Source organism: Magallana gigas, chromosome 2, assembly GCF_963853765.1.
Source record: "Magallana gigas chromosome 2, xbMagGiga1.1, whole genome shotgun sequence".
Taxonomy (NCBI): Eukaryota; Metazoa; Mollusca; class Bivalvia; order Ostreida; family Ostreidae; genus Magallana; species Magallana gigas.
Window position 1 is genome coordinate 20,702,268 of NC_088854.1, and position 13,536 is coordinate 20,715,803.

Here is a 13,536-nt window from a genome sequence, read left to right on the forward strand (position 1 = left end):
GCCGTTTGCTCCGATTTCGCGAACAAATTTAACTTTTAAAATTAGACTGACGTAATATTTTCGCACGTTACGACGTTCTTGGCCGTTTATCGGTTATTCTGAAAGCCGTTTCTGAAGATGAAAATGTGGGCAATAAGGAAAGAAGAAAATGCTTACTATGCAGTGAAAAACAATGCCAGGATGCGGTTTTCTAGAAGCAAGACGGAATGCCCACCGCTCGAAAGACTGGCTATCCCCTCCAAAGAAGACTTACGATCGAAAGGTCTTCACTGTGATGCGAAACGCGCTGTCATTGTAAGTAGAAACATCAGGCTTAATTCAATAATTAGAAAAAAAATTATTCTACATATTTGTAGCCGGTGTTTTATAAAGGAAAACAAGTCCGGTTGTTGGTTATCTCACTTTATTGCCTGACCCCAGGACTATATTATATATGGGATCAGCCCTACAATAATCAACATAAATATTAATATACAATATGACAAACAATAATTTCATTTGCACGCTAACATGTATTTGTTATATAAGTAAAACACACAGTCCCACAGCCTCTAACATTGGTAATAAAATAATTACGTTTATGTTATTGAACTTGATAATTTAAAATGATATCAGCAACTTTATACTCAGTTACTTGCTATAATTGGCTATAAAATAGTACTCTAGAATTACATATAATATAAATGTAATAATGTGCATATCTAAGGATATCGTACCGATTTATGGAATCGAGCTGAATCTAATCTAACTATATCTGGGCAATGTAGCTGTCACATATACCTGGAACAGTGCCGTATTTCAATTAAAAAGTACATGAAATATTAGAGGATAGAATACAGCGTTACAAGTAAACTTCAACATTACGTTTTCATTATTTATAAAGTAAAATTATCAGAATACTAAATTAATATATACGTCTGGCAGACTATAAAACTATTCATTCATTCACTCATTCAAAAGAGGAAATATTAGTAGGAGATAAAAACTACTTACTGTGCGTTCTGTATAAAACTATTTATATGTACGTAGTGGCTAGAATATGCTCTGCCTACGCCCTGAGCCGTAACTGGTCTGGTCACTCTCAGAACCTGTTAACTGGTTTTTATAAAATGCACGACCCGCCAAAGTGGCTAGGCCAATCAAATGCGTTGATATTTATACATACAACGGTCTTGTCGGTCAGGTCGTTTAGTTATTAATAGTAACATGCAAAAGAAGAAGATGAATATAGAATGAAATGATGATTTGATGAAAACAACATGAACATGAACACATATTTTATTTTATTTAAACACACATATTGATCTTTTGATTTAATAAACAAACACACGCAAAATCAACACTACCACATACTCCCCCCGACTGGAAAATGACGTCCTCGTCATTTAACTACGCATATTATATCGAACACGTTTTATATGATTATAGTTACGAGGTTATCATATGAAACCATGCGCATAACTTTCACTATTTACAGTAAACGCAATTGATTTTCGCAAACGGTATATTATCATCGGCATAAAAACAGCTAAAAATAAAATCAATGTTTAATAATATCGAGCATCGTTTCGATTATCTTATTCTCAAACCCTTTACAGGTACCTGTTAAAAGCATACTTTGGAGGTATTTCAACTTTTCACCTTGTTTCCACTCCTGGCCCCGGGGCCATAAAACTTAGACGAGCTCACTTTTGATCTAAGTCTCACTTTTACAAAAGGAACATATAGTGGAAAAGTGAGACTGAGATCAAAAGTGAGCTCGTCTAAGTTTTATGGCCCCGGGGCCAGATCTTTGGTTTGCTTTTGTTGAATTGTGTTGACGTACTCACCGCTTCTTAACCATGCTGGTTGTTTTCTTATTCTTGTGCTTCTTCTTACATCTCTTTCTTGTCTCTCTTCATTTTCATATTCCAGTGCTTCCAATTCCTCATCAGATAGAGCATTAACTGCATCTGTTTCTTCTCTTTCCTCAGCTAAAGGTAGCTGATGTTCAGCAAAACTGTTGTCTGTGTCATCAGCTTGTTGGGCGTCCCTGACGTTCTCCCTTTGCTGATCTTCTCCAGTAACATCTTGTACATGTACATCATGTGATGTGTACTCCTCTGTTACTGCGTATTGTACCGGTACATCTATTTCTGATTCACTTTCACTGGATTCGTCACTAAGTTCTGATTCATCCTCTCTGATTTGATGCTGGTCATTTTGTGGTGTTATAGCAGGTGGTATTTCTTTGGTAGTATATTTCGACTGTCTTTGCCGAAATCCATCCAAATGACCAATGGGAAGAAGTAGATTTCGGTGGAGTGTCCTTTTCCTTCCTTCCCCATTTTCCTTGAATATCGTGTAAACAGGAATTGTTGGGTTGGGCTGCTTCTGGACAATGTAAACTTCTTCTTCCCACCTATCTGCTATTTTATGTTTACCCTCGAAACTTACAATTTTTACAAGCACCCGATCTCCTTCTCTGATGTTACATTCCCTTGCTTTCAAATCATAATAATCCTTTTGCTTATCACGTGCTTGTGCTACTGCTGTTGATGCAAGCTCATATGCCTTCTTCATCCTCCCCCTAAGATCCTCCATGTATTTTGTCAGTGTCTTTTGTTCTTGCACATTGATTCCAAATGCCAAATCAATCGGGAGTCTGGGTTCACGGCCAAACATTAGACAATACGGCGATTCGTTTGTACTCTCATGACGAGTACAGTTGTACGCGTGAACCAGCGGTGCAACATGGGACTTCCAATTGATTTTCTGATGTGGTTCAAGGGTTCCCAACATATCCAAGAGAGTACGGTTAAATCTCTCAGTCATGCCGTTCCCCATGGCATGGTAGGGTGTTGTCCTTGATTTCACCATCCCCGTGATGTTACATAACTCTTTTATGATCTTGCTCTCAAAGTTGGCCCCTTGGTCGCTATGTATTCTAGATGGTAGCCCGTAATATGTTATAAAATTGTTGTACAAAGCTTCTGCTGTTGTCTTTGCAGTCATGTTGCGTGTAGGTATTGCATGTGCTAACCTAGTTAAGTGGTCTGTGACTACTAATATGTGTTGGAAACCTCATTTAGATTTCTCAAGCGTCAAAAAGTCCATACAGACAAGTTCTAACGGGTAGTATGTTTTGATTCCAATAAGTGGGGCTCGCTGATTAGTTGATGTTTTCCTACAGACGCATCTCTGACAATTTCGTATCCAGTCTTCCGTATCGCTAAACATCCTGTTCCAGTAGAAACGATCTCTAATCAAGGACATTGTTCTCTCTCTCCCTCACTGTCCAAACCTATTATGCAATTGTTCTAATACAGTATTGACATAACACTTTGGAAGAACAAGTTGTCTTTTCTCAATAAAATATGTGTTCATGTTCATGTTGTTTTCATCAAATCATCATTTCATTCTATATTCATCTTCTTCTTTTGCATGTTACTATTAATAAAATGCACGACCCGCCAAAGTGGCTAGGCCAATCAAATGCGTTGATATTTATACATACAACGGTCTTGTCGGTCAGGTCGTTTAGTTATTAATAGTAACATGCAAAAGAAGAAGATGAATATAGAATGAAATGATGATTTGATGAAAACAACATGAACATGAACACATATTTTATTTTATTTAAACACACATATTGATCTTTTGATTTAATAAACAAACACACGCAAAATCAACACTACCACATATTTATAATTAGAGAAAATTCATTTTCACTTTTTTATTATCACTTCACTGTTTGCCTACGAACAAGTGTCCTCGGGGGATTTCCAATGTACAGCTAGCTGTGTCCAAAAATTAGATTTTTTTAAAAATAAAATTACAAATATGTTTCGCATGGTATTATTTTATATTTATATATATATGTATGTGTGTGTTTGCAAATTGAAGTTAATTTGATTTGTAAATCTCTCTCTCTATCTCTCCCCTCTCTCTCTCTCTTTTCTTCTTCTTCCTTTTCCTTTTTTCTCCTAAGATATAGTCAACAATATATTTATCTAATTCTGAATAGATGACATTCTGAGGAGGCAGAAGGCAATTTGCTTCAAGAACAGATTTTGATTGGAGCTACAACGACTTATGTAGACAATTTAAAATGTTTACAGAAGTGGATGAATTTGTAGAGGCAGTTAATATCACAATAGGTTTGTAATTTTTGGAAAAACAAGTTCATTGTTTTTAGGAAATATCTTTAAGGCATTCATGAGAAACACCATTATATAAGATCAGCAAGAATGTATAACAATAGGCGGTATACAATGAAAAAGTTGATAGATTACCTGACCTCTCCTTTCCAAGTTTAAATTTTCAGTTATGGCACTGGTATTATATATAATTTGTATTTTCTTACACCAGGCAATTTAGATATTGTGCGAGAAACCCAAATTGACAGCCAAGCCACTGTGTATGCTGATGACTCTGGGTTCCTCGAACCAGTATGCTCTGAAACATGTGATCCAGAAGCAGATGGGAGTGAGTCGCACAGTTTTGTAAGTTCATGTCCAACTTGATGTATAATCACAATTATAAATGCATTTAGTGGTATTAATTTATAATTACTGGTTATGGAGAACAATAACTAAGTAAATAATTCATTAAATTACCGGACCATTCATTATATTAAGTACATACATTGAATGATAATACTGTTGTAAATTTCATTATCAATTAGGAGCCACCTCTAAAGAAACAGAAGGTAAAACCCCTACAAGCATCTCTCAGCAAAAGTCAGGCACTGACCAATAATTTCCAGGATGACATCTTAAAAAGTATAAGGGGGAAAACTTTAACAGGTAAATGTATGACAGATTCATAAGTACATGTATCACATCAGAATCTGCCTTTGATTAATTATCATGAATTTCATTCATTTAATATTCAGAACGTACAAACAAGTCGAATAATTAATAATCCGTACATTATTTTTAAAGTACAACTCATTTTGACTTCTTGGTTTTAGGAATCCATCAAATTATGCTGAGTAGAATTGAAGGTCCAGATACACCATTCAGGGACACAAATATCAGTTTTGTTAAACAGGTATGTAATATGACCAAAGCACAAATATTACTTATATTTCAAGAAGTCAACACATAAAATGTTTATTCTGCAACATATTCGTCTCACAATGAATGCTTTAATTTTTTAATTTTTATAAAAAAAGGTTCAAGATGGCCAAACAGCAGCTTGCACTTTGCCACAACCTCTTGCATTGCACCTTATTGGAGAGAATGATAAACAAAATGTGGACAAAGAACATTTGAATGGATATTCCTATATATGTCTAGGAGGAAATCATCAAAGGCAAGTTGATTAATCTATCATGATTGCCTTTCATGCCATATGACCTTAGCATTTAAAAAACTACCATGCATCATTTTTAGCTCATCTGAGCTGAAAGCTCAAGTGAGCTATTCTGGTCACATTTTGTCTGTCGTCCATCTGTCTGGATCTACATGTATTATACCACATTTTACATATATTTTGTATTATGACTCCATGACGCTGATTTAACATGACTATTGTTCCTAATGTGAGGGATGCGGCCCATGTGCCTCTTGTTTATATGTTTGTCACAAAATTTGTAATATTGGATTTCGTTACCTTTTGTATCTATGTATGTTATTTTGCTATTAATAACTCTTAGTAGCATAAATAATTTTACCATATTGCATTTTTAACTGCAGGTTAGCAGCTGTGGAGAACCATTCCTTGTATCCACACATGGTACAATATATGACCCTTCCATCTAATATTTTCGTCAACTTGACCCAAGAGGAGGAGATATTCGTTGCTACAAACCACAACATCATTGGACACAATATAAACAGAGTTTCTCACAAAGATATGGTAATAAAGTTAGGGTATGAAGTTATGAATTTTGCAGAGAGAGAGAGAGAGAGAGAGAGAATGAGAGAATGAGAGAGAGAGAGAGAGAGAGAGAGAGAGAGAGAGAGAGAGAGAGAGAGAGAGAGAGAGAGAGAGAGAGAGAGAGATCACCTGACTAGAGATGCATGGGGGGCCTGGGTTTGAATACCATACTGGTCCGTACGAAAGCCGAGAAGGATCATTCGAGATTCGAGATTCGAAATACGAGATTCGAGATTCGAAATTCGAGATTCAATATCTAAATTAACCAATCAAATCAAGGATCTGAAAATATGTATCCTAGCGACATCAAACTGTTCTAAATAAAAACCATACGTACATGCTCTTATATACAAATAAATGCTATGTTCACTTCTCCCTACCTAACTAAATAATTATTTGTATTTACTTTTACACAGAATATCTAAGTAGACTAGTAATAATGCAGTGTGCTTCGCGGATCTAAGTGATTTTGTTTGCCCTGGTGCATTTCCACCTGATGCGTTTGAACCCTAAGGTATTTCACCACCAGTAATAGTTTAAAACCCGGGTTTATTCACCCCTTTTGTGTAAAAATGCGGTTATGGTAGAGAACTTCATAAGCGTAGCTAATTTTTTCTGTAGGGGGTCCTAGGCCAATTTTAAAAAATTTTACTATGTAAATTTGATAAGCTCCAATTTTCCCGAGGAGGGGGTCCAGATACCCTGACCCCCTCCTTTCTAGATCCCCGCATGAAGATTAGTACTTGTATCTAAATATAAATAATCTGTCCTGTTTCACTAATAAATATAAGCATTACTTATCGTTTTTATGCATGTATACAGTGATACACTAGACTAGTACTATGATTATAAACAAATCATTGAGATATTATCACATCATACGGAATTATTAATAAATACAATTTTTTTCCCTTTTCCTCAGTAAACAACTTATTATGAGTCTTACTTTTAGAATTGTTTTCAATATAGAAGGATACCTACTCTCTACAATTAAAGGTAGGGATGATAGGGTGCCAATTTGTTCACATTGCCGATTTCTTGTGCAGAGAACAGTAAAACCTTTTATTTGATTGTGCATGAATATTTCAAAATTAATTGTTGTACATATATTTTGTTATAATTCATTCATTGATATATCGACAAGAAAGAATAAAAGCATTTGTTTCACAGCCAAGTTAAGTTTCTCTGTATTTTCCTACCCCATCCCCCCCCCCCCCCCCCACCGCACCAAAATTGACAATAAATACATATAAGTCATACAAATGTTTACTTTTTTGTAAGTAAATCTCTAAAGATGTAAATAAGCACTGCAAACAAAGATGTGTGTATTTAATATACTACTACATTAACACTTAGCCTGATAAAATGTAATCAGGATGAAGTTACAAGGAGTGAGTGGTGCAAATTTACCAATTTGTCGCCATACACACAGAACACCAAATAAAGAAACTGTGAGTGGTGTGTGGAATGCATAAAAGATGGCGGCAAATTATCTCAAATAATCAGTGCAAAAACCCACAAATAGGCTGTTATTTGTTACATATCCTGCAAAAACATTGATAAAAAATGTTATCGTCCCATAACATAGCCGATTAAGTTAATGTGTACATATGGTCAACGTACATGTAATTCTAATATACAAGAAGGCGAACGTATCAGGCGGGGATCCAGAAAATTAAATTTCAAAAATGATCGGTTGAATTACATTAAATGCTTTGAAAATTGTTTTAAACTATCGCACGGGTCAAAATGCGTGATAGAAGCTATGTACAGTGTAATTGGAAACTTTCATTTTATATCAATATGTAGTATTACGGTACCTATTATAACAAATGAGAGTATAGCACAACTGCCACAAGCAATACATGCCCTTTACCGGCACCACCTCCCTCCCCATAAAAAAATGAAACAATTGTCGTTTTATTTGCTAAAATGTGTTTGGTTCAAGATTTTTCTAAAGGACATACCCGATTAGAATTGAAAAAGAGTCGTAGGTTTAAAACTAATTTTGTCAAAATTTTTAGATTCATTTGGTTATATTTTGGTCCATTTGGGTAAATATATGCACCAGCGCAGCTCTAATTTATATATAATCAGGCCATAAATTCAAAATATTTTAAAAAATTAATAGCTTTAAATCCAGTGGATGAAAGAAAAGGAAAGCAAGTCGAACTCGATGAGTGCTAATACCTGTGTTGAATGAATGGCACAGTAGGATATGCGCAAAAAAGTCCCGTCTACTCTTTCCTACCCTATAATTATTGGAATATTAAATCCGATTATAAGAGTAAAATTAAAAATCAAGTACGGATATGTACCTGTTTATCAAAAGTAAAACTACTCATCATTTATCTACAGTGCATTGTTATGGAGCTACACAGAAAGTTTTATATTAATTTGCCGAGCCAAATAAAAAAAAACCCTGGAAAACGAAGAGAAAACAAAGTGGGGACAGAATAACTGACAAATTAATTAGGACTATATAGCCCCCCCCCCCCCCCCCCTCTTGAAATGTATATACTGAAAACAGATTATTGGCGTACAACATCCGCACAGAATTTCATGGTTTTGTTTTATCATTTTCGCTAGCTAATGTAAGACATCACAAATACCCCAAACCCCCTCACGGAAAAGGAAATGCTAGGTGATGAGAGAGAGAGAGAGAGAGAGAGAGAGAGAGAGAGAGAGAGAGTCGGTCAATGTAAATCACAGGTGCGCTAACACCGTTAAAATTAAAGCTTGCTAGTTGGTCTGCCCTACCCTAGCTACCTCCTCTCTTTTCTCGTTTTAGAGGCTTAATTATTGTCTATATATGCTTGTAACAAATCAAATCAATTTCAAATTCTAAATCAAAACTGAATTTGACACTACAAAACTCTCTCTGTGTCTGTCTGTCTGTCTGTCTGTCTCTCTCTCTCTCTTTCTCTCTCTCTCTCTCTCTCTCTCTCTCTCATATCGACAATGGCATTGCCATACCCTACAATACACTATTCTTATTTGGATTTTTGTCTTTGAGGTTGTAAATCATTATATCTTCTATGGTTTAAAACTTTATCATAACCTATAATTTGACATGTCGATTATTTCATTGAGTTTCGTTTCATAGCTAAAACATTTAGATTAGATCTTTCTTCGCGAGCCGATTTTTACACAGTTGGGGCGAATACACTTCGGGTTAAAATTGTTCGGGGGGAAATACATACAGGGCAAACAAAACCACTTAGATTCGCAAAGCCAACAGTGTTATTTCTAATTTAATTGTTTATACTGTGTGGGGTTAATTCATCAATGTTAATCTAACCATTTTATAACCACTATATAAGAGCTATTAAGACATTTATTTGTAGGAAAGAGCATGTACGAATGATCTTTATTTAGAACAGTTTGATGTTGCTAGGATACAGGTTTCAGATCCATGATTTGATTGGTTAATTTAGATATTGAATCTCGAATTTCGAATCTCGAATCTCGTATTTCGAATCTCGTATTTCGAATCTCGAATCTCGAATGATCCTTCTCGGCTTTCGTAGGTCCGTAATTTTTTCATCTGTTTTTCTGTTACAGTACCAATTATTTATTATACAGTTTTTTTGTATAACTATCTTTTAAACTTGACAACTATATCAGGTCAAATTATTCAGAAGTCTGAAGCCATCAGACATTGATGTGGAGTCAGCCAGGTGTGAAAACACAAAGGAATGGAGAATGAGGTGCCAGCAACATCTTTCTCTTGGCTCAGTATGTAATTTTAAATAAATCCTTAAGACAGAAATGTTATTTTAATTATTGATTTATATATATAGTTTAAATTAACAACATTTTTAACTCTGTTTTGTAGGATATTTCTAGTTACCAGTCTATCTTTTGGATTTCATGTGCCAGTGACCCTGTTTACAGACAGATTTTGCTGATCTATGATCTCTTTGAGCAAGGGAAGCTAAAGAACCAAAAACTAAAGGTGTTGATCAAATCATAATTAAGATTTATAAGGCTCAACATTATCATTTTTTAAAATTTTTCACAAAAACTTAATACATGTATATATTGCGGATTATAAGAAAGCTGAAATTGCTCCAACCTAGGTTAGGAGCATCACTTGAGTATATATTAAGTTCATTTATTATAATTTAATTTTCTGTATTTTCCTGTACAAATTGAGTGCATATATATATATTATATATACGCATACACACACACATATATGATATTTTATTAAAATTTTCAGAAACATGAATCCATGATGACACCATGTTTGAATGTGACACGGCCTTGGAGAGCTTTAATGACCTTACCAGAGGAAACTGTTGTACAGATGGTAACTAAAGTTACCAGTCTAGAGTATGATCTGGATGAAATGACAAAGGTACATATATTCTTATATTTACATTCCACATATTTTTTGCTTGTAAAGTGTGTTGAAAGCTACGGCAGTTATAACACTGTAATGCACACAGGGTACTCAAAGGTTAAAATGACGAGTTTTATCATGACGTCACAAACGTTGAACGCTGTAAACTGCAACGTCACAAGCGAAAATCTAAGTTCACGCTTGCGGCTGTTACTGTGGCTCTTCCATTAATATAAGCATTAAATCATGATTTTTTTAAAATATACAGTCTCATAACTGCAGCGATGAGTGCATAAAAATTTTCATAACCCGCTAATGCGCGTTGCTGAATTTGTATGCACACACCACTGCAGTTCTGAGACTGTATACTTCAAAAAATCATAATTCAATGCTTTAATGATGCTAATTTTACAGTTGCAAATATCTTTCCTCCTATAAACCTACATTGAAGATGGTATTTGATATTGCATGAATATATGTAACTGTATTCCAAAGTGGTGTGATTGTCAACAAATTGAATTGTTAAATTTCAGATGGAATCATTTTAGCCATATAAACTATTAATTAGTTTTAGTTATTTATAAAACTCCATTTTTAGCCTTGAATTACATTTCCCCCTATATCATTACCCAAAGCTCTTTTTAAGGTCAGATTTTTATAGTCTAATTTAATGGTTACAACTGCCCATTCCTTTTCAAGAAGGCATTTAAAAACTAACTGATTCCAAAATGATTTTAAACAGGAAGCAGAATATCTAAAGGGAACAAGGAACATCCAGTATGCCTTGTGTAAGTTGACCAAAATGTCAAGGGAAAAAACCCTAGATACATTTTGGTCAACAGAGGAGGAGGCTGAAGAAGAACTTAGCCAGTTCATTGGGTAGGTACAAAGGTTTATCTTTAACCTCATGCAACTATGCTTAAATGTGACCATTTTTTAAAGCTTAAATATATAGGAGACATATTCAGGATACTCTTGCTGATACATGCCTGTACCAAATCTGGTGAAGGAAAGATATAAAACGAAAAGCCTTAAATTATATATGTTTAACCACCTGATATTCTTTCTTTTCAGTGATGTTAAAAGGGGTGTTCCAGGGGAAAGGCTCCGCCAGTTTGTGGAGAGGAAACTGAAAGATCCCTCTTCAAGGGCAAAACCTTTGGTTTTCCAAGATCATCCTTTAAATTTCATAAAAGGGGGCAGCCTAGAACATCCTGTTGATGTCATTCTATTCAATGAGGAAATAGTAAGTACTTTTTGTAACAGTAAACTACATATCAATTTGTACAATATTTTTTTAGGCATGCAATATAAGCACTTCAAGCCCTTCTTCTCTTTTTTTAAATTAAATGCTCGTAGTTGTATATATTGATTATATATAATATTTGCTGGTATTTACATGTATGTGAATATATATATTTTTTTCATTCAACTTACTGATATTTACTCACGCAAAACTATAGAAATGTTTTATTTAAACCTATCAAGTCCGAGTGGCAAACACTTCTCAGAGTGTGTATGGACCTCCCCGTACTAAATGAGGAACACACCATTGTTTTAACAACATCGTGGGCCAGTGTCAGCGACACAAAGAAAGGAGTAGAACTGATGTATCCTAACAAAGCTACTCTGGTGGTTGTCCTCTTCAACAGAAAAAGTGAGTAAAGTTGCAAATGTTTTGAAGACAAAACATTTCATTAAACTTTTAAACTATGAAATAGGCCCAATTCATTGCAATTAAAACAAATTGTATCAGTAATCATTTGTAACATGAAACTTATCAATCTTATTTAAGTTATTCATAACATGAAAAAAAAAAATAAGTAATTTTTAACCTGAAACTAATTTTAAGTTAAATATCTTAACATGATCAATTACATTAAAGGTAACTACACCCAGCCATTCCTCTGCATCACGTCCAGCAAAACAGGCATCAAAGGGTTGTCAGCCCTGATTGAAGGAAATACAAAGTCAGCGTTCTTTGAAAAGTTACTCCTTCAAGTATCACCAAAAAATGGAAATCTAGTGGTACTTCACTGTGGCAAAGGTAAGGCATATAAAAAACAAACCTTTTTAGATATATATGTGATAACCTGGTTTGGAACTGTGCATTTAAGGCAGCATACACATGTAGACCTTGTGTTTATTTATTACGCTTTATGTCTTTCAGGTGAAGCACTACAAGCTGGAGTAAAGAAAGGTCTAACTGTAATTGGAGTAGACACCAGGAATGAAATGGTCCGGTCTTGTAATAGAGCACTTTATTAAATAATATTACCCATCAAAAACGATGAACGATGAATTAAAACAAGTGTTTTGTTTTCTTTTAAATCAAAATCAAGCTCTGTCTCAGAAGTTGAAGTTGTGTTACATGTATACAGTATCCTGTTGAACAAAAAAAAATGTACAAGGACGTTAGATGTAGAAGTATCTTATTTTATGCATAGAATGTTCAAATCAAGCAATGATTCCAAATACTTGCAATTGTCTATTCATTTCCTTCATTAATTTTTAATAACACTTAAAGTACATCTCATGCTTAGATTTTCTCATTAAAAACACCACTAAACAAACAAAATGTCATCCATTAGGTGAAACAATCCTGCATTAAATCCAGAATGGTCAAGTTGGCATAACACCATCAGTTGACCAATGCCTGCATTGACTCTAGACCATCAGTCGTCCAATGCCTGCATTGACTCTTGATCATTAGTCGTCCAATGCCTGCATTGACTCTAGACCATCAGTCGTCCAATGCCTGCATTGACTATAGACCATCAATCGTCCGATGCCTGCATTGACTCTATACAATCAGTCGTCCAATGCCTGCATTGACTTTTGATCAATCGTCCGATGCCTGCATTGGCTTAGTAGATCATTAGTCGTCCAATGCCTGCATTGACTCTTGATCATTAGTCGTCCAATGCCTGCATTGACTCTTGATCATTAGTCGTCCAATGCCTGCATTGACTCTTGATCATCAGTCGTCCAATGCCTGCATTGACTCTTGATCATTAGTCGTCCAATGCCTGCATTGACTTTCGATCATCAGTCAACCAATGCCTGCATTGACTCTTGATCATCAGTCGTCCGATGCCTGCATTGACTCTTGATCATCAATCGTCCGATGCCTGCATTGGCTTAGTAGATCATTAGTCGTCCAATGCCTGCATTGGCTCTTGATCATTAGTCGTCCAATGCCTGCATTGACTTTCGATCATCAGTCAACCAATGCCTGCATTGACTCTTGATCATCAGTCGTCCGATGCCTGCATTGGCTTAGTAGATCATTAGTCGTCCGATGCCTGCATTGGCTCTTGATC

At 35.1% G+C, this 13,536-nt stretch overlaps 1 protein-coding gene across 1 annotated transcript; it reads left to right on the forward strand.

Annotated features, from left to right (window-relative positions):
- The first annotated feature begins 167 nt into the window (after nt 1-167).
- LOC117690766 (uncharacterized) lies at nt 168-12,685 on the forward strand. Its single transcript, XM_066075528.1, has 15 exons — nt 168-294; nt 4,007-4,139; nt 4,351-4,484; nt 4,667-4,787; nt 4,955-5,034; nt 5,159-5,298; nt 5,682-5,844; nt 9,493-9,603; nt 9,704-9,823; nt 10,091-10,228; nt 10,956-11,092; nt 11,288-11,459; nt 11,702-11,870; nt 12,099-12,260; nt 12,384-12,685. Exons 2-15 carry the CDS (start codon nt 4,091-4,093, stop codon nt 12,479-12,481), a joined length of 1,794 nt encoding a protein of 597 aa, XP_065931600.1. The 5' UTR covers nt 168-294; nt 4,007-4,090; the 3' UTR covers nt 12,482-12,685.
- The last annotated feature ends 851 nt before the right edge of the window (nt 12,686-13,536 follow it).

Bases quoted from the DNA above. Each gene is read 5' to 3' on its own strand.
- LOC117690766 (XM_066075528.1), top strand. From the start codon at position 4,091: ATGTTTACAGAAGTGGATGAATTTGTAGAGGCAGTTAATATCACAATA. The intron at 9,604-9,703 runs GTATGTAATTTT...TCTGTTTTGTAG, and splicing joins AACATCTTTCTCTTGGCTCA to GATATTTCTAGTTACCAGTC. The intron at 11,093-11,287 runs GTAGGTACAAAG...CTTTCTTTTCAG, and splicing joins GAACTTAGCCAGTTCATTGG to TGATGTTAAAAGGGGTGTTC.